Source organism: Crocodylus porosus, unplaced genomic scaffold (genome assembly GCF_001723895.1).
Source record: "Crocodylus porosus isolate Cpor-Errol unplaced genomic scaffold, CroPor_comp1, whole genome shotgun sequence".
Lineage (NCBI taxonomy): Eukaryota > Metazoa > Chordata > Crocodylia > Crocodylidae > Crocodylus > Crocodylus porosus.
This window is the reverse complement of record NW_017728916.1, coordinates 6262577-6284672: the sequence shown is the minus strand read 5'-3', so window position 1 is coordinate 6284672 and position 22096 is coordinate 6262577. Positions and strand designations below refer to the sequence as shown.

Genomic DNA, 22096 nt, shown 5'->3' with positions numbered 1-22096 from the left:
AGATGAACATGGGCTGGCAGTGGGGCCGCGGTCAGGAAGGCCAGCCGCACCTTGTCATGCATCCACAGATGCATCTCGAGCAGATCCAAGGAGGTGATCCTCCCCCTCTATGTGACACTGGTCAGGCCGCAGCTGGAGTACTGCGTCCAGTTCTGGGCGTCCCACTTCAGGAAGGATGTGGACAACTTGGAGGGGGTCCAGAGGAGGCCACTCGCATGATTGGGGCAGCAGGGCAGGCCTTATGGGGAGAGGCTCAGGAACCTGAACCTATTCGTACTCCACAAGAGAAGACTGAGGGGGGGATCTAGTGGCCTGTTACAAACCAGTCAGAGGGGACCAGCAGGCATTGGGGGCATCCCTGTTCTCCCGAGCACTCACAGGAGTGACTAGGAATAACGGTCATAAGCCGGCAGAGGGTAGATTTAGGCTAGGTATCAGGAGGCGCGACTTCACTGTCAGGGCAGCTAGGATCTGGAACCAACTTCCAAGAGAAGTGGTGCTGGCTCCTACTCTGGGGATCTTTAAGAGGAGGCTAGACAAACACCTTGCTGGGGTCGTTCAACCCAAGTTCTCTCTCCTGTCATGGTAGGGGGTCGGACTTGATGATCTGCTCAGGTCCCTTCCAGCCCTACTAACTATGAAACTATGACAGTCCCTTATGTTGGCAAATAAAAACCTAGGATTCTTCTCAGATGGCCTAGCTATGAACTCGCATCCTCTTGCGATATGCAGTTAGCGTCAGTATTCTGTATTTTAACTTTTGTGAGTAGGCCCAAGCTTAGCATGAGTTTCAGAGTTGTCACTTAGATGAAAGTGTCTGTGTGCAATGCTGAAACTGTAGCAATAAGCTGTGTTTGAAGTTTGCTAATCATGGCTTTCTTGATATGCAGTTGCTGTTCTGGGCTTATTTTGTTCTGGCTTATTTTGTTGGATTATTCACTCTCTTTTATTTAACCTGAACTATGCTTGTCAAGTGTGTTGCATAGCACAAATCGCTGTATAAAGACAGGAGTTTAATTGGATGCTGGTTCTTTCTCTACTGGTATCGCTGTGGTAGTCAAATGTGTGATAAAGCATTTGCAGTGGACCCTTGTAGTGTTATGGGTAGATCTTTTGCCTTTAAACTCTTTTCATTGGTAGACTAAAACAAAATGAATAGAGGGAGGTAAGAATCTCTGTACTGCGTGTTCTCTACCATTCCACACGAACAAATCGAAGTAGCGAGACTGTGACTCCATCTTATTTCACTAGTTAGACTTAAGTTTTGTCATTGTGTGCTGAGATTTCAGAAATTGTAAGCCCAGGTGCTTCTCAGGGGTGCTGCCAGATACTATTTAATAATGTAGATTTATATGACTTGTCCTATTACAAGGCTGAGTAATTTCTTTTACTGAGGGTTCATCACAAGAGTTATTCCTCCATCCTCTTGCTTCTTCCTTCTGCTACCAGTATAGTAATGCTGCAGTCTTCTGAGTCATAGTTCCAGTTAAAAGTGAAAGCAAGATGGTGACAAACAGCAAAACAGAGAGCTCGCAAAGTAGGTGAAATGAGACAGCCCTCGGAATGAACAAAGAAAAGAAACTGTGCTATAGAGAACAAGTTGCTGTCTGATTAGGTATTTGAACAAATCAAGCAATTGTTAGGGTGCAGTTTAAGATAACAAGCCTTGAGAACACAGCTAGATGCCCATCTCAAAAAGAAGGAAAATCTCCATTCTTTTGGTGAAGTGTGGAAGATGCTGGTCAAGCAAAAATGAAACTAAAAGCTTGGTTAGAATTTTCCTGTTTTATTTTTCCCACTAGGAATGTTATGATTATGATTACCCACTATATCAATGATCTTAGATGTAGAAAAAAGCTGTTAAGTCTGATTTAATTGGTTGCCAAGGATGCTGAATAAGTACTGTGGAATTAACAGAATGACAGGGTCTTTTGCAAGATCTCCGTATTCTCAAGTACAGCTGCTGACAGCCTTACTTTGATTTTTCAGGACTTGTACTGTGTTCGTAGTGACCTGGGGAACCTGCTTAAAGCCCTGGGTCGCTTGGAAGAAGCCAAGGTAGGTGTTCAGTAGAATACATTTAAACATCAGTGTTTTTGAAAACTAGAACTTTGCACCGTCTTCAGATCTGCGCTGATCTACAAACAGTCCGAGAAACTTCTGAAAACTGAAGGCACTGAATTGCCCCAGAGTAGTTGCAGGGCAAGATATGACATGACCATGTTCAATGTTTTTAAAACAAGAAATGGAACATTACTGATTCCTTCTGCTGAAGTTGACTATCTGTTACCATTCTGAAGTGTTGGGCAGGGGCTCCACCATGCTCTTATCTGGAAATAAATAACACGCCTTCAAATCTGAGGCTTGCCTGCTGATGCCAAGCAGAGAGCCTCTTTAGCTCAAGATCCCTATACGATGCAGGTGCTATTGAAAATGCTGCTCTTCTAAAGTCCTTTGTGGCTTGTAAGTGGAGAAGAATTTTATCCAAATGTTACCCTGTAATATTGGCATTTAAAGATTTTATTCTTTAACCTTTTCCCTCACCTTTTTATAGTGGAAGAAAGGCTAGTAAGTGATTCTATCTTCAGTACTTGGTTCCCCAAATAACTTGTTTTTTAAATGTTTTCTTCCAAAAAAAGGAATCAGAAGGACAAAGCTGGTTTGTTTGGGAAATGAACTGATCGAAAGAAAACTTGCTAAAGTGGAAAGGTGGCTTCTAGCAGTCTGCATTTACCAAACTGCCAATTTGAACATCAAAATGGGTTTAAAGCTCTTGGCATATTAAAACTCTGATTGTAAAATGAAATTGTCATGTTACAAGCCACCTTACGCGTCCGCGCTGCAGGGGTGAGGAGTGTGGAGAAACCAGGATGACTCTGGACTCCCAGTCTGTCACTCCAAGCCCCACGCGCATGCTAACAAGTGGAGTGTATGAACAGCGTAGCTGTCTGTTTGGCTGCAGTACCAGCTGGGGAGGGGTATTACTTTTAAGTACCATCTGTTAATGGGGTAATAGAAGTGCTGGTTCAAAGTTCATAAATTCTGACAACTTGAATGGATATTTTCACAGACCAGCATAACTCATTGCTTGAATCTGAGCTGCAAATATTCTTAAATAGCAAATCATAAATTACAATTTTTTTTTTTTTTATAACAAGACACTTGGTTCTCAGCCCAGCAAACGGACAGCTAACATGAATTGCACTTCGCTGCAGCTTTAGTGTGACTGGTATAGGCCAAGACACTGCGCCTGCCTTAGGTTGCTGACTTCTTTGTTTCAGAGCTCTGGAGACACCTAGCTTGAAAGTGTTATTTTGTTTTTTGTGAGAACTCATTAAACAAGAAAAATACCTTGAGTAAATTGCAATGTATTTCTTTGGTTATCAGTGCATTTGAAAGATCAAGCCAGCAAGTTCCTTACTGTTTGAACTAAAATTTCATTTCTTTATAGAACTTTCAGAGCCTTTCTTCCAAAAAAAAAAAAAAAAAAAAAAAAAAAGCCTTGCTGTATGCAGTTGCCCTGATTAACCCTCTCCCTTCTGCATGACTCCCATGTTACAGACAGATTGTCCTCATTTCCATGTGTTAGACATGTCCAAAGAATTGCAATTGCTTTGTTGAACTTTTACTAATGATCTTGTTTTATTTTCTCTCTTGTTTTTGGTTTTTTCACCACTGATATTGTATTTAGAAGGTTTCAGGTGGGTGAAACCTCCTATTCCATGCGTAAGGTGCCTCGCTGAAGGGAGCTCGAGGCCTGGATCTAGGGCAGACACACACCTCCTCCTCCTCTTCCAGCAAGGAACGCACCGAAAAGTCACATGATGAGAAATATGGTAACGGGTTTGTAACTGCCACAGCAAAACCATTTGCCTCCATGCCTGAATCTTCTGTCTTGTGGCTTCAGAAACAGCTTAAAATATTTTATTTACAACCATGTAATGTAAGAATGTTTTATACTACTAGCCACAATTCTTTCAAAGAAATAAAGTAAAGTAAAGTAAAATGTTAAAAAGGAAAAGAAAAAGAAATAATTGGCGATAGTTAATAGTAAAAGCTTCTAACTCTTCTGGTTGTTCATTTTTTCCTTTTTTTCTTCTTTGTTTGGATTGCAGCGTTCTGCTCTTCTGATGATGCGCTGTGATCCTGCAGTAGCGCAAAGGCTGCGCAGCGGTAATGCGCATTGCGTGCGATCAAGCCCTTGTGAACGGTTGACTCGATAATTAATCTCTGATTGGGTAGCTGCTGAAGCTCCAGGCTGTAGCCTTTTGGATAAAATCGGGTTGTAACATGTTTAGCATCCAGATGTCAAATTTAATATGGGAGTTTCTACATGCACCGGTCTGGTAGATTAATGATTCTGGTTGGCCGTTCACTGTATCTAGGGGCATTATACGTAGCACAGCAATTTGCAGCGATAGCGTGGCGGCGTGCTGTTAGGATGCGCCAGCGATTTCTTGCGCTTGCATTACAGGGACCTAAACCTTCATGCAATCCTGTCATTTGAGGTTTTGAGGCTGATGGTAGCCTAGCAAATAAATATTGATGAGGAGGTGGAGAGTAGGACATAACATCCATGTTTCATTTGACCTTTGGTAGTAAGGACAGCTAAATATTCAAGAGTGGCTGCCATGCTTTTTCAATAGTCTGTTTCTAGATTTTGTTTTAAAACTATTTGTTTACTTTGAAGTATTTTTTTTTCCTCATTTTGACGTAAGATGTTTGTTCAGGGGAGAGCATGTAGCTGGTGGAGAATATTTTGATATATCCTAGATAATGAAAGAGGCTAGAATGAGAGATGATTTAGCAAGAAGAATGCCCTTATAAACGTAGTGCATTTCTGATGTGAATTAGTCTCTGAAGGGATGTTACCTAAAGATCAGCGTAACTGAAAAATGGTGGGCTTGCACCTGGGTTTTGGTTTGCGCTGGCGCAGGATCAGCAGCTGTTTACAGCGCATTAGTTTTGGCGCAAGCTAGCCTATACTGCAGGGTCACTTTTGGCTGGTTGGAGAAGGAATATTGACAATTACTTTTTCTCGTTTTTTTTGTTCTTTTCTTTTCTTTTTTTTACAAATATTCCCCTTCCCTTGTATCTATCGTTAACTGTTCCAAGGCCTGTTATTTGAAAGCAATAGAGACTCAACCAAACTTTGCGGTAGCATGGAGTAATCTTGGCTGCGTTTTTAATGCTCAAGGAGAAATTTGGCTTGCCATTCATCATTTTGAAAAGGTAACTGTTTAAGCCTGTCATTTTTCTGTAGTGTATTCTAATGAGTATTGTCTACCTAGTAATAAGCACCTTACTGGTTGATAGAAGTATTTGAGTCTATACCTGTAATTCTTTGGGTAGTTACTTACTAGCATAAAACCCCTCATACTTATCCTTACTCGCATGTAAGGATTCCCAGATGCTGTTGAAGGGGAGTTGGAACAGTCCTGCTCTGGAAGTAGATGGCAAAAGTGACTTGGCTTTTCCCATCCCTAATTCTTATGGGGAAAAAACTGCTTTATTCAGTGAATTTCTAAAATGCAATCCTAACGTTCTTCAGGTACTAAGCAGTGTTTGCTAGAACAATTTTAGAATGTTAAATTGGCTTTTGACAGGGAGATGTATCCAAATATTTACCTCTTATTGAGCAGCTAAAGAAAACAATGTCATATATTGTACCTCTTTCTCCAGGGTGCTAACTTCTTTAGAGTAATATCTATAATTCCTGTTCTTGCTCATATGTGATACCTCCTAATTTAATATAATCTGAAACGTTAATGCTCTTCTTTTGAGATCCTTAATGATCTAAAATCAGGTGATACTAAGCTACGTGTTGTTTTCCTAGTTCCCAAGACTTTTTAGGTTGTTTTTAATCCTCTGATGCTTTTATAGAGAATAGGAATGGAAGATATCAAGTTCATATAACACTTCTTGTAACAAAACTAGTAAGAATGGTGAAAGTATCTGACAGACTAAACTTACCTAAAATCGCATCTTCAGTCTTATTCTTTATTCTTTTGAACTTTGCCAAATGATGGGCAACTGAAAAGGCTAGGACTTTTCAGTTTGGAAAAGAGAAGAGTGAGAGGGGATGTGTGATAGAGGTCTATAAAATCCTGAAGGTTATAGATAAAACAAATGGGTAACTGTTATTCACCCAGTCCCAGAATACAAAAAGTGGCATCCACTCAAGTGATCGGGAGGCAGGTCTGAAATGCATCAAAAAGTACTTTTTCACATAGGTAACTTGTGGAACTCGTGACCACTTGAGGTTGTACAAGCAGACAGTATCACCAGGTTCAAAAAGGGATTAGACAAATTTGTGGAGGACTGGTTCTTTGGGAGCTAATAAATAGAACAGTTGGGGATATAGATCTACTCACATCCCTAAATCCTTCATAGCTGGTGTCAGGGGCAGGTTACTCTAGACTTGCCCTGTTCACATAGTTTCCCTCTGAAGCATCTACCATTTGTCACTGTCAGAGACAGAATGCTAGAACGGATGGAACGTTGGTCTGACTCAGTATGGCACTTAGGGTAAGCTTCCTGCTAACCTAGGAGGGGGAGATAGTTCTTCACTTGCATCTATGGTCCCTTCATCTCTTACTCTGGATGTTGCAAAATAAATGCTCTGTCCAGGTTGAAGATTCACAGCAGAAAACTACTAAAGCAGACTTACCAGTGGGGTGAAATGGACCGAGTTTTACATGAAGTATTAGGAAGATTGTATTAGCTTGACCAAATTACCTGTTTCAGATTAAACTGGATTGTCTGCTGGAATTCATGCACGCTGATATTACTATCACCCTAGTTCAAGTGGACCTAGCAGCTGTTCTGGCTTTTCACATGCCAGTCATGGATGGTGCACGTTCTGTCACTCAACATCCATCAGGTTTCTCAGGAAACTGACCACTGTTTTTCCCTGTGATGAACCTGTTTCCACAGTGGGGTTAAATCCAGCCTCATTGATAAAGAGGGTACCTTTGAGCTCATGGCAACAAGATCTTTTCTGTTGATCTCTGATGGAATTGTTTGGGCAAGAAGAGATGGTAGGATCTGAGCCTTCATGGCAGATTCCCACTGTTTATCGTGAAAAGGGATCCCTGAGTTGGCATATCAGCTTGCCACTGGTCTTTGTTTTTCTGTGTGTGTCATTGTCCCATCCCATGAAATATACCTACGGTGAGACTGTGGATGTGGAGAATATCTCTCAAAGAACTCCAGTAACAAGCAAGTAACTTCCTTTTCTCAAAACAGGGAGAGATCATTGGTCTGCTGAGCTGGGGTAAAACAGTTGACCTAAAATGCAATTCATCTTTGGGGCATTAAGAGAAAGTGGTGGGAAAAACATTTGAGTGTAGAAAGGTATTCATACGTGTGTTCTTGTAAGGTATTCAGTTCTAAATTTTCCTAGTTTTACTGTTGGTAAAACCATAGTTGCTTTCCAGCATTGATATATAAACCTGTTCAGCCTCCACAAGAGAAGGCTGAGGCGGGATCTAGTGGCCGTTTACAAACTAGTCAGGGGGGACCAGCAGGCATTGGGGGAGTCTCTGTTCCCCCGAGCACGACCAGGAGTGACTAGAAATAACGGTCACAAGCTGGCAGAGGGTAGATGCAGGCTAGACATTAGGAGGCGCTACTTGACTGTCAGGGTGGCTAGGATCTGGAACTAACTTCCAAGAGAAGTGGTGCTGGCTCCTACCCTGGGGCGTCTTTAAGAGGAGGCTAGATGAACACCTTGCTGGTGTCGTTTGACCCCAGTACTTTTTTCTGGGGTCGGACTTGATGATCTGCTCGGGTCCCTTCTGACACTACCGACTATGAAACTATAAAGATGAAGTATTAGTTTCTTGCCCAGTGATCATAAACAGTTGGGATATTGTGGGAAGAGGAAGGTTACAGAAACTGAGATTTGTGTAAACCAGCTTCATTAGGTATCTTTTTGATGTGCATGAACTTGGAAAGAACCTAGTTCACAGACATAGGTGGAGTTGGGTAAAAGATGGTTTTATTATTACTGCTTAGTCTGGTGTAAATCAGACTTCATGTTTGATAGTGTCAATATAGCACTTTTCAACAGGAAGCAGTGGGATGAATTGTGTAGATTATTATTACTTTGAATTGTTCTTGCTTGTTGGTTTGTTTGTGGGATTCTTTCAGGATTGTTTATGCTGTGGGGGGTTGCATTTCTATTTTAACTTTTGGGTTTTTTAGGGGCTGACATTTTAGAGTAGAAGCACTGAACATGGTGCGTAAGTTACTTTTCTTTAAAATTCTGCAGGCTGTAACACTTGACCCAAATTTTCTGGATGCTTATATCAATCTGGGGAATGTTCTGAAGGAGGCAAGGATATTTGACAGGTAAGCAGATGGCATCTAAGAGCTTTTCCTCCAACCATTATCCGAATATATGTTACGTTCTTGATTTTTTTTCCTTCTCAATTGTTGCCTGAATAAATTATCACTTAACATGAAGTAAATGTCCTTGGAATACATGCTTGGAGCTTTCACTGCCCTGGGATATATAAATGAACATTGCCCTGACCAGCCTTCACTTCTTTCTTATCATTGCAAAAAGTGAAATACTTACCTGTACTGTTGCTATATTGCTTGAGAAGTTTTCAGCTTCTCACCTATAATTTTACTAGGAAAGTCTATGTAGTTAGATTGTTTGCCAACAGTCTTTTTGTCCACTAGACCTATGTTTTTTCAGGCTTTCATAATATATAATTTAATCTTTTCATTATAGATACTTTTTGTACATGGCTGAAGATACTCCTTTGGTTTTAAGTTGTACTTCATGTATAATGGCTCCCTGTGTGATAATAAGTATGTTCTGCATTTCTGCAAGAGAGAGACCAAGTACAGCCTTGTGCTGTGTGAGAGATCCTGGGTCTTTAACTGGACAGGTAGAACTATAGAGTTAACAGGAGTAAAGTGGCTCAGTTTTAGTCCAGAAGCTATCGCAATGGTGTATTGTGCATGCTAGCTGTTTAGGAGCTAGTAGGAATCTCAGTGTCAACAAGACGTATCCTGTAAGACATGCTTTTAGATAGGCTGAGCTGCAAGTTTCAGAAAAGTCTCCCTTCTGACATGCAGGACAGGTATCTGAGGTTCATTCTTTTATCCATGCAGTCTTACTTTAGATTTAATCTTGGAATGTTCAGTTCTCAGAGAGGCTTTCCCAGTCATTAAAGTAAGGCTTCTTAGAGTGAACTCTTAGGTTGTTTGTGGGTTGTTCCTTATTTACGTGACACAAAGATTCATGCCATCTTGTTTGAAAGAATGGTTAATTAGCATGGTAACTCCTTCTTGTAAGATGTTTGCCTTCGTACTTCCTTGTTCTTGCCACCTTTCTGCACTGTTTCAGTCTTGCTGAAGGAAGCATTTGGGGTAGGTCTCTATGACAGTATAGTGCCATGCGGAGATAGAATCATAGAAAATGAAGGTTGAAAGGTACCTTGGGAGGTCAGTTAGTTTAACCCCCGTGTCAAAGTAGGGCCATCCCCAACTAGATCATCCCAGCCAAGGTTTTGTCTAGCTGGGCCTTAAAAACCTCCAAGGATGGAGGGTAACCCATTCCAGTGCTTCCCCACCCTCCAAGTAAGAATTCTTCCTAATATCCAATCCAAACTCCCCTTGCTGCAACTTGAGCCCATTGCTCCTTGTTTTGTCACCTGCCACCACTGAAAACAGTCCCGCTCCATCCTCTCTGGAACCGCCCTTCAGGGAATTGAAGGCTGCTATTCAATAGCCCCAGGTCCCTCAGCCTCTCATCAGTCGAGTGCTGAGCTATCCCAGCATAGTTACAGGAAGCACTGCAGTTGCATCAGTGTGCCACAGCTCCTGGAGGGACTAACTCTGCTGAGAAACTAGCTGAGCTGTCATGTAAACAGAGCCTGAGTGATCAACAAATGTGTTTTATGTGCTCACCCCCAGATTTGGGACTGTGACTACCAAGGCTGGGTGCACTTGTAGCTGTAATGTGTGCTGCTTCTCAGGAAATTTCATGCTTAGGTGCTGAGCATAAACATTTCATCTAGGGTGTGTATTTGTAGAAAGTGTCATCCTGAAGAGCCCAGTTGGAAGGGGGGATTGGATGTTTCCCTTTAGATAAGTGCTGAGGAACAGTGTCTTTCTCCTGCATGTTTTGAACTGCTGTTTTAAAGTTGGAATAAATAACTTGTTGTCTTAGTTGAGTTTTATGGTTTTGATTTCTGTACTGTCCTCTTTCTTGTTTCCAATAGTTGTTACTTTTGCACAGTAGAAGAGGCTTTTTTCATGTCTTCAGTTAAAAAGCAGTAGAGGTCACAAACACTATTCTCTTCTGTGCATGTCGTTTATGACTGAGATGAAGGTACAAGTAATTGTGTGCTGTCGTATGTTAGCCATATAAATGTTAACTGCACTTCTCATTACAGAGCTGTAGCAGCTTATCTACGAGCCCTGAGTCTGAGTCCTAATCATGCAGTTGTGCATGGCAACTTGGCTTGTGTGTATTATGAGCAGGGACTGATCGATCTGGCAATAGACACCTACCGTCGAGCTATTGAGCTGCAGCCACATTTTCCTGATGCATACTGTAATCTGGCCAATGCTCTGAAGGAGAAAGGCAGTGTAAGTATTTCTATTTCATTTTAGTCTGCTATTTATGTAAAGTTTTGCTGATGCATGTTTTAGGACCCCAAGTGATAATGAACATTGATAAGGTGGAAAGCTGTCTTTTAATATTTGGTTGGTTTGTTTATAAACTTGTAGGAAAATAATAGGAACAAAGTCTTCTCATCGGAGCTGTTTAAATATGGGCATTTGTAATAATGCCAGTCTCACAAACAGTGTTTTCACAAACGTAACCATATCAAACAGTATTTCCATTGCTTGCTTAATTTACTCAATATTTCATAGTAATAAAAATGGAATTTTGTTCAAGGTGGCTGAAGCAGAGGAATGTTACAATACAGCTCTTCGCCTGTGTCCCACACATGCAGACTCTCTCAATAACCTGGCAAACATCAAGCGGGAACAGGGGAACATTGAGGAGGCTGTCCGCCTTTACCGCAAAGCTCTTGAGGTATGTTTGAATGTGACGATAAAGAATTAGCATACAGGTATGTAGCTCAGAATCTGTAAGGCATAGATCATTCTTGTTGGTAAAGAAGCAGATAAAGCTGGTGATTCTTCTGGTGAAAGCTGAATGATATGCCAAGGAGAGCACAAAGTAAACATTTTGTAATGCGGTGTGTTTGGCAGATCTAAGGGGCAAGCTTAGCTCTCTGTGTGGTTGTCTTGCAGGTGTTTCCAGAGTTTGCTGCTGCCCATTCAAACTTGGCAAGTGTTCTGCAGCAGCAAGGAAAGCTACAGGAGGCTTTGATGCACTACAAAGAGGCTATTAGGTAAGAGTTTGCATTTAATGGTCCCAAAGACTGGTAACAGGAACATTGTATAGATGCACAGGAAATGGCTTAATGCTGCAATTTGTAGTTTATGCAGTGTTATGTAAACCTTGTAACTGGACAGTTACTCAAATGGGATTTCCTGGAGTGACAGCTCTTGTGTTCGTGTTTTTCTCAATTTTAGAATCAGCCCCACATTTGCAGATGCCTACTCTAATATGGGAAATACTTTAAAGGAGATGCAGGATGTTCAGGGAGCCTTACAGTGTTACACCCGTGCCATCCAGATAAATCCTGCTTTTGCTGATGCACACAGCAACTTAGCCTCTATTCATAAGGTATAACTGTATTCGTGGTTGACTTCATAATTCAGTAATGCATTTGGCAAATTATCCTTCAGTCTGTTTTTGCCTGCTGACTACTTCCTCTATGTTTGTAGGATTCAGGAAATATACCAGAGGCCATTGCTTCTTATCGCACTGCTCTGAAACTAAAGCCTGATTTTCCGGATGCATATTGCAACTTGGCCCACTGTTTGCAGGTGAGGAGAAGGGCTGCAACTAATTCTTAGGAGTTACACTGATTCCATATACCAAGACTGTCCATGTCAAACAGCCAGTGTATCATACTGTTTTAAAGAGGAGACACAAATCTTAAATTAGAAGATAATTTTGCAGTCGTTTTCTCTTCTGGAGAAGTGCTTGCTTGCTTCATTGAGCTGCAGTAATGTCAACCCTGTCAGTTATTAGGGTAGCTGAGGCTTGCAGTTAAATACAAAAAATTGTGAAATACCTTATTTCCATGTAACGGAGAAACATGGATCCATCCTACTTGAATGTAAACAGAATTGAACAAATCTCTGTTTTAAATTTATGCCAACCCAGGGCTTTCTTTTCCCTTTCTAGATTGTCTGTGACTGGACAGACTATGATGAAAGAATGAAAAAGTTGGTTAGTATTGTAGCTGATCAGTTGGAGAAGAACAGATTGCCTTCTGTCCACCCTCATCACAGCATGCTATACCCACTTTCTCACAGCTTCAGGAAGGCTATTGCTGAGAGACATGGAAATCTCTGTTTGGACAAGGTAGGAGCTTTTGTGTGGTTTGGTGCTGGTAGCCTGTGGGCCTCATGTGGCCCCTGAGGGTTAAATTTCAGCTCCTGGGTTCCCACGCAGCCACTGCTTTCCCCTATTGCTCTGGCTGCTCCATACTACGTGCCCCTGACCAAGGGGCAGTGCAGCATGGTACAGTTTGCAGGGGTTGGGGAGGCCATAGCCCAGGCTGCCGGAGCGGCAGAGGAGCTCACTGTGGGGGAGTGAAAGGTGAGCCTAGGTGCCTAGAGGCATGTGGAGTGCAGCGGGGGGGACACCTGTATGTATGGTGCAGTGGGGCAGAGTAACGGAAGCAATACAGGGACCTTGGTTCCTGCTGGTGTGGCCCTTGGTAATGTGGCCTGGGGGTGGGGGCGCAGCCTCCAGCTGCTTCAAAGTTGGACAACCCTAGTTCAGCCCACATGAACAGTGAAGTTTGCAGTCCTCCATAAGTTCAGAAACCAACCAGTGACAGCTGTCAAAACTTTGAGAGTCAGACACACAAATGTCGTTGAGTTGAATAGAGGCCCTTTCTTTGCTTGGCCAGCTGATTCTGATGTCCTGCTGTGTGGCGTGTGGGAGTTTGCCCCTTTGTTATGATGCTTGCATGATTTGAAATTTAAAACATTTAATGTTTTATTTTCATAATGGTTTGAATATGAGGTAAGACAAGTTGTGGGCACATCTGAAGGCCTTAGACATTCAGGAAGGGGTCTGTTTTTAGTGTTCTGCATGGTATTTATAGGTTTATGATGTCACTAAATGTTTTGGGAATTTTATTGGTAGATCAATGTCCTTCACAAGCCACCATATGAACATCCAAAGGACTTGAAGACTAGTGAAAACAGACTTCGTATTGGCTATGTGAGCTCTGATTTTGGCAACCATCCAACCTCCCACCTAATGCAGTCAATCCCAGGCATGCATAACCCAGACAAATTTGAGGTAAGTACTGTAAATAGCCCACTGGCATCTTAATTAACTGACAGGTGTTGCATAGGTAGCTTAAGGTAGGGAAAGTGCTCATGTTTGGGGAAAGCCAAACAAATATTTCTTGTGGCAGGTTTGCTGTAGACTCTTTTAGGAAGATTTTTTTTTTTTTTTACCACAAAAGGCAGGTCCTCTTCCCCTTTTATAAAGTGGAATTGAGGGAGTAAGAAGTTCACGCCGTCCTTGGAGATACTAGCAGTAGGGGCTGTGAAGAACAGCAGCAGAAAGGAAGTATCTGATACTTTGGTGTCTGTTTTTTCTAATGGAATCTTCCCCTGTAATCAGTTTATTTTTTTGCTCTTTCTGTTTGGCTGGATAATCTGTTTTTATCCAGATCAGGATAACTGGTAGTACTGCTGAATGGTAACTATGCATCAGTCTGCTGAAATCTGTTGCAACCGTATATTTTTATCTGCTGCGTATCCTTATGAATAGTATCAGGAGCTCATAACCTCCTTCCTGGGATATCTGAATCGCTGCTGAACTGCATCCACCTAAGGCAGGGGTGGGCAAAATATGGCCCGCGGACTGGATTCAGCCCACCTGCCTGGGTACTGCTTGGCTCCCCGCACCTCCATTGGCTGTGCTGCTCCAGGAAGCAGGTACCGTGGGGAAGCAACAGTGGCTGTGGGATGCATGCCAGGCACCATATGCCCAGCCAGATAGGAAAATTGCAGCCAAATGGCTTCTGCCCCAGCACACAAGGCTCTGGCTCCAACTTCTGGCCACCTTCCATCCACATGTGAGCTGGAGCACTGTGCTGGGGCCAGGAGCTACTTGGCTGCAGCTTTCCCCCTGCCTGGCTGGGGGTGTGGTGCTTGGCTTGTGTCCCCATAGCCATAGAGAAGTGTGGTGGGGGAAGCCAAGCAGCCCATGCGCGGCTCCACTAGGAGCAGCCCTACTGGGAAGCTGTGCAGCTGGTTGGAATGAGTCATGGCCTGCCCCAGGTGGGGGTGGGTGGGGCTTGACCCCCTACAGAATGCTATAAGGCAGCCACAGGCCAGATTCAGGAATAGGGGCAGCGGACCACGCTTGCACAACACTGCCTGGGGCAGCTCTGCTGCACGTGGCTTCCCCTCATATACAATAGTAAGACTTTATTTTGAGCTATTATGTAGTTGTCTTTTTCTTTTGGCTTTTTTAATGTGTATATTTTTTTTTATCTATAATTTGTTGTTGGATGATTTTGTGTGTGGCCCTCAACTGTTATCTTTTATTAGACCAACAAGATTTTTGCAAAAAAAAAGGCCTGTAATTGCTCTAAAATAGGTAGTTTTCTGGGATCATGTTAGTTTTGTGGTAACACTAAGAACAAAGCAGAATGAAGGAAATATTGATACTTGATACAGCAGCTAAGTGTTAAATGTGAATCCGTTCCTAATTCTGTTCCAAAGTTAATCTGTGACTGAAGAAATACCTTAAACCCAAGGGTGTCAAATACCTGTGGGCCATTGGAAGTGCAGTGAAACAGAATTTGGGGTCCCTGGACACCAGTAGACATGACTGTTGGTGGTAGCTCCCTACTGAACACAACTCTGTGTAGCTCTGTGCCATCAGTCCTGGGCAGTTGTGCAGAGCTGTTTGGATGATAGCATGGAACTTTGGCTGGGCATGCAGCAGTGCAGAGCTTTAGTTGGGTAGCAGTGTGGATCTGCGTTGAAGCAGCCCCTGCTTTTAGGCATGTCTGTGTCTATACTGCTGCATGCCCCTAGCTCTGTCTCCATGCCACTGCCCAAGCATGGCTCTGTGCATCCGCCCACGCCAGACTTTGTTCCGCTGCCCAGCTAGAGCTCTGTACTGTCACGTGCTCTTGGTTCTTCTCTGACATGTGCCTCTGGCTCTGTGCTGTGTGAATACAGCTCTGTGTAGCCACGCAACCCTGCTTGAATGCAGCTTCACAGATCTGGCCCGAGAGGAGCCTCTCTAGTTTGGATTTGGCCTGGAGTGAGTTTGACATCCTTGCCTTAAATTCTCTTCAGAATTGATTAGTCCCCTAATTTTTTTAAGCCTTTCATCTAAAGTAGTTTGGTTTTGGTTTTTGTTTAGTTGGGTTTTTTGGTTTTCTCAAATACTTAATATACTAGATCAGTCTAAATTGCCTGACATGTCCCTTAAATCATAACATTTTCTTTTGTCCAAAACACGATCAGTGCAACTTGTCAGTCATTTCATTCTACGCTGGGGTAGGCAACTCCTGTCACGGATGCCTGAGCATGTCACACACAGGCATTTTGTTTGGCATGTGCCTTAGGGACGACAGTGGTGAGGGGGCCGGGGCTATGCTGCTGCTGCTGCTGCTGCAAGGGTTGGGTGCCTTGTCACTCCCACGCCATCTGCTCATGGCATGCTAACATCTTGCAAGTCGAAGTTGTGGGTGTTTTTGGTACTCTGCCCAAAAACATTGTGATCCCCTGATCCATACCTTTTCACATCTTCAGAATGCTTATTCCATGCATCCTTTTTCTCTTTTATTGAGTCCTAGTAGTACTTGTAACTCTCACATTTCCTTCTTGATGTAGAAGTGCAGAAGCTATTGCACCTTTCAAATAAGCCCATGATGAAAAATCTCAGACCCCAATGTTGACCTCTGTATACCTTCCTGACAGAAGCTGCTTGCTTAAATGGTTTATAAGTTGCTACATTTGAAAATAATCACTTTGTTCTCACAAAATATCCATGTTGGCTGGAAGGGATTATAACCTTTTCTAGAGTGACCGTATTCCAAAGCCCACCAAAGAAAATTTAAATCTTTATATAGATATTGAATCCACTAGTTCTTACTAAAGTGTGTTCCTTGCCTTCCATCTAATCAGACTTGTATACATTGGCTGTGTTTGAATCCATGGTTAGGAAGTGTTGAATTTACTAAGGACCTGTAGTTTGCATATGCTATTACCCTTTTGCTTGTACCCAGTCCCTCCAGCCTCTAATTGCTCTGTTTGGCTGGACGACTTGGGGCTAAGTATACTGTCAATCCAGAACCAAGCCCAGTAATGCAGTTGTCATACCAGCAAAGTCTGTGGTGTTTGTTCAGAGTTTTCCTAGAATACTTATTTAGGGCTTTCAAAGCCAGTACTTGTACATGAAGTCAGAATTACCCTCATGCCTAATAAAATTAAATCTCGTTCCAAATTACTCTGTGGATGACCATCACTTGGTATAATTAAGCCGCATTAATGGTGAAATTTCAGTCACTAGTCCGAGTTGAAATCTTTACGCTAACTTGAGATGCTCTGTCCCCTAGGTTTTCTGTTATGCTCTCAGTCCTGATGATGGCACGAACTTCCGGGTAAAGGTGATGGCTGAAGCAAACCACTTCATTGATCTGTCTCAGGTTAGTTCTTTTGTTTGTTGGGTTCTTGGTATGGTTTTTTTTTTTTTTTTTTTAAATGGTTGGTTGGCTCAACCTGTGTGAATCTGTGAAAGGGTACTGGCCACAGTTTGTTTTTTGAATCGCAGATTGAGTGGCAAGTATGATCCACAAACGCGAAAATTTTGAGGAGTTAAATCCTAGTTTTATAGTTATTCTAGAAATGGTAGTCATCTGAAGGGTGTGTGCATGTCCATGCTGGAATGGCTTAGTAATGCCGGTGGGCAAATGAGAGATGTTATGAGTTTTGAAAATAGTCATACCTACATAGGAGGAATAAGTTGAACAGTATCATCGAATTGGAGAATCACAGAAGAGTAGGACTGGAAGGGGCCTCCAGAGATAATTAGTCCAACCCATTGCTTGAGGCCTTTTGAGTCTCTTTCCTCCACGGCAGATACCAGCTTTTTATTTAGTGCAGACGAAAGGACATTCTGGGAAGAAACGTTACATGACATACCTATATGTAGGTCACAATTGCTGACCCATCCTCACTTTGCTGCCTTTGCTCCTTGAAGGACACCTAAGCTGTAGACAAAAACAAAACAAAACCACACCACAAAATCCTACACACTAAACACCCATGCTTGGGCTGGTGTGCACACTCGCACATAGCACAGTCTCCTGCTCCCTGGCTCCCTCTTACAGCAGACTTCACTGGCAAACTCTTCTATTTGCTGCCCTCTGTTACCTGTTTTCTCTGTTCTCTGGGGGCTGCCTTTTTATAAGGCTATCTAGCCTGGCTCTGTGTCTCAGTTAGCTAAACCAGCCCCCGTCATTCAGCCAGGCTGGGGGGCAGGGGGAAACACGCCACAGAAAAACCATGTACCAGACAGTAGGCAAACTCTCAAACACCAGTCAGACATCAAAAGTGACTAGTTGCCAGAAAAGTCTTCTCATGGAAGTCCTACTATTGAGCTACTTATCTCAGAGCAACTGTGCTCTGCCTACTGCTCTGCTTATTGGTGTGTAGGAGGCTCCATGCCTCCCACAGTGAGGATCCTATACAAACCCAGTTTGATTTTGTGGTATCAGCAGCTGCCCTTGTGAATGGTAAGACGAGGCAGAAGCGACCCAGCTCTAAAACTGCTGCCAGACAAATTGAGTCCCTGGCAAAAGCACCTAAGCCCTCTGGGATTTTTAAGCCTTGTGAGCACCAGTGTCAACTGGTCAGTATCATGACTTGACCAGTCTGGAGAGCAAGGGGAAGTTTCATTGAAGGCAGCAATGGGGGCCTTGAAGAGCCTGCCTTGCATGGAAAATGAGAAAAAAAAATGCTTTTAAGGACTACGTACAAGAGAGGTGGCAAGATTTAGAAATGATCGTCATTTTGGACCTGGTGAGAGCCAAGTTGGATACCTAGACTGTTGATCTAAATGACTGGGAGGATGTTTGGGAGTACACAGGGAAGATTAGGGAAAAGTGTTGGGGAGATGAGATTTCTGGCTTCATTTTGGCCACATTGAATTAAAATGGAGAGCTGAATGCCTACAAAAATGCTGGCAAGACTAGCTAAATGGGAGGTGCCAGCCTCTGGCCCATGAAGCCTTGGTAGGAAATTTGGTGGTGGGGGAGCAGTGGCAATTAATACTGCTTCCTTTCCTCCCCCCTCAGATTCCCAAGACCTGTACAGCCTTTCCCCATCCCCATGGCTGACTTGGGACCAAGCCACCCCCACCCCTTTCCCCTGGACAGCCGGGTCAGGGCTGAGCCGCCCCCCTATGGGCACTAGATCAGGACCATGGGCACTGCACATCTGGTGCACTGGGCTAACCTACTAGATCTAATCCTAAGGATATGCCTCTCTGCTAGGGAGCTTATGAAGCATTTTACTCTGGGACTTGGTGCCAGTATTTCTGTCAGGCCCGCATGGAAAATCTCCCATTTGTTGTTGGTTGTCTAACCAGACAAGTCTGTTTTTGGTACAGGTTCCCCAGCCCAGAATGGATGCATCAACAGTCATCATGAGATGGAAACAGAGCACTGATATCACCTCCCTTAAGGCATTATAGTTTCATAGTTGTTAGGGGCTGGAAGGGACCCTACAGATGATTGGGTCCAGCTCCCCTACACTTGGGCAGAAACCCCGGCCAGATGGGCATCAAGATGCTCTTTGAAGATCGCCAGGGTGGGTGACTACCACCTTTGGGGGGAGCTTGTTCCAAGCCCTCGGCATTTGACTTGTAAAGAAGTTTTTCCTTATGTCTAGCCTGAAGCGATCTTCAGTCAGTTTGTGCCTGTTATTTCTTGTCCTCCCCTGGGAGGCCTTGGTGAATAGATGCTCCCCCAGGCCCTGATGTACTTGTAGGCTGCCACCAAGTCCCCTCTGAGTCTTCTCTTCTGCAGGCTGAGCCAGTCCCAAGTCTTTCAGCTTCCTTGTATAACCTGGTCTCAAGGCCTCTAATCATGTGTGTAACCCTCCTTTGGATTCTCGAGCGTCTCCACATCCTGAAGTGCCATGTCCAGAACTGGATGTAGTACTCCAGCTCTGTGGTCTCACCAAGATGGAGAGGAGCATGAGGATGACATCCTTAGTCCTGCTTGAGATGCCTCCATAGATGCATGCCAGTGTTTGATTAGCTCTACCACTTATGGCATTGCATTGGTAGCTCATGTTCATTTGGTTGTCTCTGACATCCAGGTCTCGTTCAGTTGTGGTGCTGGCAAGCATAGCTCTGCTGAGCTTGTATGTGTGTTATGAATTATTTCTCCCCAGACAGAGCACTTTACATTTCTCCGTATTGAGCGACATCAGGTTGAGGTCTGCCCACCTCGCAAGCCTGTCCAGGTTTGGCCTGTATTGCCAACCTGTCTTCGAGTATGACCATGCTCCCATGTAGTTTGGTGTCGTCAAAAAAAACTTTCATTTTTTCATAGCTTGTAGGGTCGGAAGGGACCTGAGCAGATCAGCGAGTCCGACCCCTGCCATGGCAGAAAAGAGTACTGGGGTCAAACGACCCCAGCAAGGTGTTTGTCTAGCCTTGTCTTAAAGACCCCCAGGGTGGGAGCCAGCACCACTTCTCTTGGAAGTTGGTTCCAGATCCTAGCCACCCTGACAGTGAAGTCGCGCCTCCTGACGTCTAGTCTGAATCTACCCTCTGCCAGCTTGTGACCGTTATTCCTAGTCACTCCTGGTAGTGCTCAGGGGAACAAGAACTCCCCCAGTGCCTGCTGGTCCCCTCTGACTAGTTTGTAACAGGCCACTAGATCCCCCGTCAGTCTTCTCTTGTGGAGGCTGAACAGGTTCAGGTCCCTGAGCCTCTCTTTGTATGGCCTGCCCTGCTTCCCCTTGATCATGAGAGTGGCCTCCTCTGGACCCTCTCCATGCTGTCCACATCCCTCTCAAAGTGTGGCGCCCAGAACTGGATGCAGTACTCCAGCTGTGGCCTGACCAGTGTTGCCTATAGGGGGAGGATCACCTCCTTGCACCTGCTCGAGATGCACCTGTGGATGCATGACAAGGTGCGGTTGGCCTTCCTGACCGCGGCTCCACACTGCTGGCCCATGTTGATCTTGGCATCAATGATGATTCCAAGATCCTTTTCTGCCTCTGCGCTGACGAGAAGGGAGTTCCCCAGGCTGTCGGTATGCTGCTGGTTCTTCCTCCCCAGGTGTAGCACCTTGCACTCATCAGCGTTGAATCCCATTCTAGTCTCGTCCGCCCACCCCTGTAACCTGTCTAGGTCCGATTGCAGCCTGTTCTTTCCTTCTAGCATGCTGAGGTCCCCCCACATCTTAGTGTCATCAGCAAATTTGAACAGGGTGCTTTTTACCCCCTCGTCCAAGTCGCTGATGAAGATGTTGAACAGTGCGGGCCCGAGGACTGAGCCCTGCGGAACCCCACTGCCCACATCCTTCCAGGTCAAAAATGACCCGTCCACCACCACTCTCTAAGTGTGGCCTTCCAGCCACTTAGCGACCCATTTGGCCGTGTGGGTGTCGACGCCACAGTCCCCCAGTTTATCAGTGAGAATGGGGTGAGAGACGGTGTCGAAGGCCTTCTTAAAGTCCAGAAAGACTATGTCCACTGCTACCCCGGCATTTAAGGATTTGGTGACCTGGTCATAGAAGGCCACCAGGTTGCTCTGACAGGACCTGCCTCTAATGAACCTGTGTTGGTTGCCCCTAAGCATAACCTCCCCCGCTGGCCCCTCGTGGACATGTGCCAGGATAATTCTCTCAAGCTTACTCAGGATTGAAGTAAGACTAACATTGCCAGTTCGCTTTTAATATCTGAATCCAAATTGTTGGTGAACATGTTGACAAGCACCGATCTGAGTACTGAACCCTTAGGGACGCCACTGGTCACCTTCTGCCATTATGACTTCATCTCTGAGTCCTGTCACAGTGCTGGTTACCTAGCCACCGGACCGTAAAGTAGCTGAGGCCACATTTTCCCAATTTTACCTTGAGGACATTGTGAGAGACCAGTCAGAGGCCTTTTGGAAGTCCACGTTTATGACATCAACCTTATTTCCCTTATCTGGGTGGCAAGTTACATGATTGTAGAAGAAAATGAGGTTGGTTTGGCATGATCTGCCCATAACAAAGCCATGTTGGCTGTCCTTCAGAATATCGCCTTCTGTTAGTCTGTCTGTAATGGATTCCTTGATAATTTTCTCCAGGATTTTACCAGGGATTGAGGTCAAACTGATTGGCCTGTAACTTTCTAGGCCCTCCTTTCTCCCTTTCTTAAAGGTTGGCACTACATTGGCTTTCTTCCAGTCTTCTGGGACCTGTCCTGGGCGCCATGAGTCTTCATATAACTTGGCCATAGGTCGTGCATTGACATTGGCCGGTTCTTTTAGCACTCTTGCATGTAGTTCATCTGGTCCTGCTGTCTTGTAGAAGATATTTAGCCTTTGTAGGTGCTACCCCACCAGATCTGCACCAGCTATGGTGGTCACCCCCATCATGGGCATCCTGTATCCTGTCAAGTAAGCTAACACCCTTGGACTAGTGGAATTCTGACGTGAAGTGTTCATTCAGGAGTTTGTCCTGAGTGTCGGTTATCAGTCATTCCTTATCGTTCATCAGGGGTCCTATGCTTCCTTTGTTCTTTTTCTGACTCCCTACATATCTGAAGAAGGACTTTTTGTTGTCCTTGATTCCAGTTGCCAGTTTTGTACAGGTTTCCCTCGCTTTATGCTGTACCTGCATTCCTGGAAAATGATGCGCAACTCAGATTTGCATAAAGGGATCCCACTTTACAATGTAACAGATAGGGATACGTTCCAAGACCTTGACTCCCCCTCCCC

General features: G+C 44.1%; 1 protein-coding gene across 3 annotated transcripts in view; it reads left to right on the top strand.

Moving 5' to 3' along the window:
* The window catches only part of OGT (O-linked N-acetylglucosamine (GlcNAc) transferase), a 45486-nt gene that overhangs the window by 8650 nt on the left and 14740 nt on the right, over nucleotides 1-22096 (top strand). For all 3 annotated transcript variants that reach the window (XM_019536342.1, XM_019536341.1, XM_019536343.1), the window contains exons 4-14: nucleotides 1990-2058; nucleotides 5116-5232; nucleotides 8276-8355; nucleotides 10416-10611; nucleotides 10925-11065; nucleotides 11287-11387; nucleotides 11572-11725; nucleotides 11827-11928; nucleotides 12293-12472; nucleotides 13265-13423; nucleotides 16713-16802. In XM_019536342.1, the coding sequence (XP_019391887.1) occupies nucleotides 1990-2058; nucleotides 5116-5232; nucleotides 8276-8355; nucleotides 10416-10611; nucleotides 10925-11065; nucleotides 11287-11387; nucleotides 11572-11725; nucleotides 11827-11928; nucleotides 12293-12472; nucleotides 13265-13423; nucleotides 16713-16802 (1389 nt within the window). The remainder of the gene's footprint in view (nucleotides 1-1989; nucleotides 2059-5115; nucleotides 5233-8275; nucleotides 8356-10415; nucleotides 10612-10924; nucleotides 11066-11286; nucleotides 11388-11571; nucleotides 11726-11826; nucleotides 11929-12292; nucleotides 12473-13264; nucleotides 13424-16712; nucleotides 16803-22096) is intronic.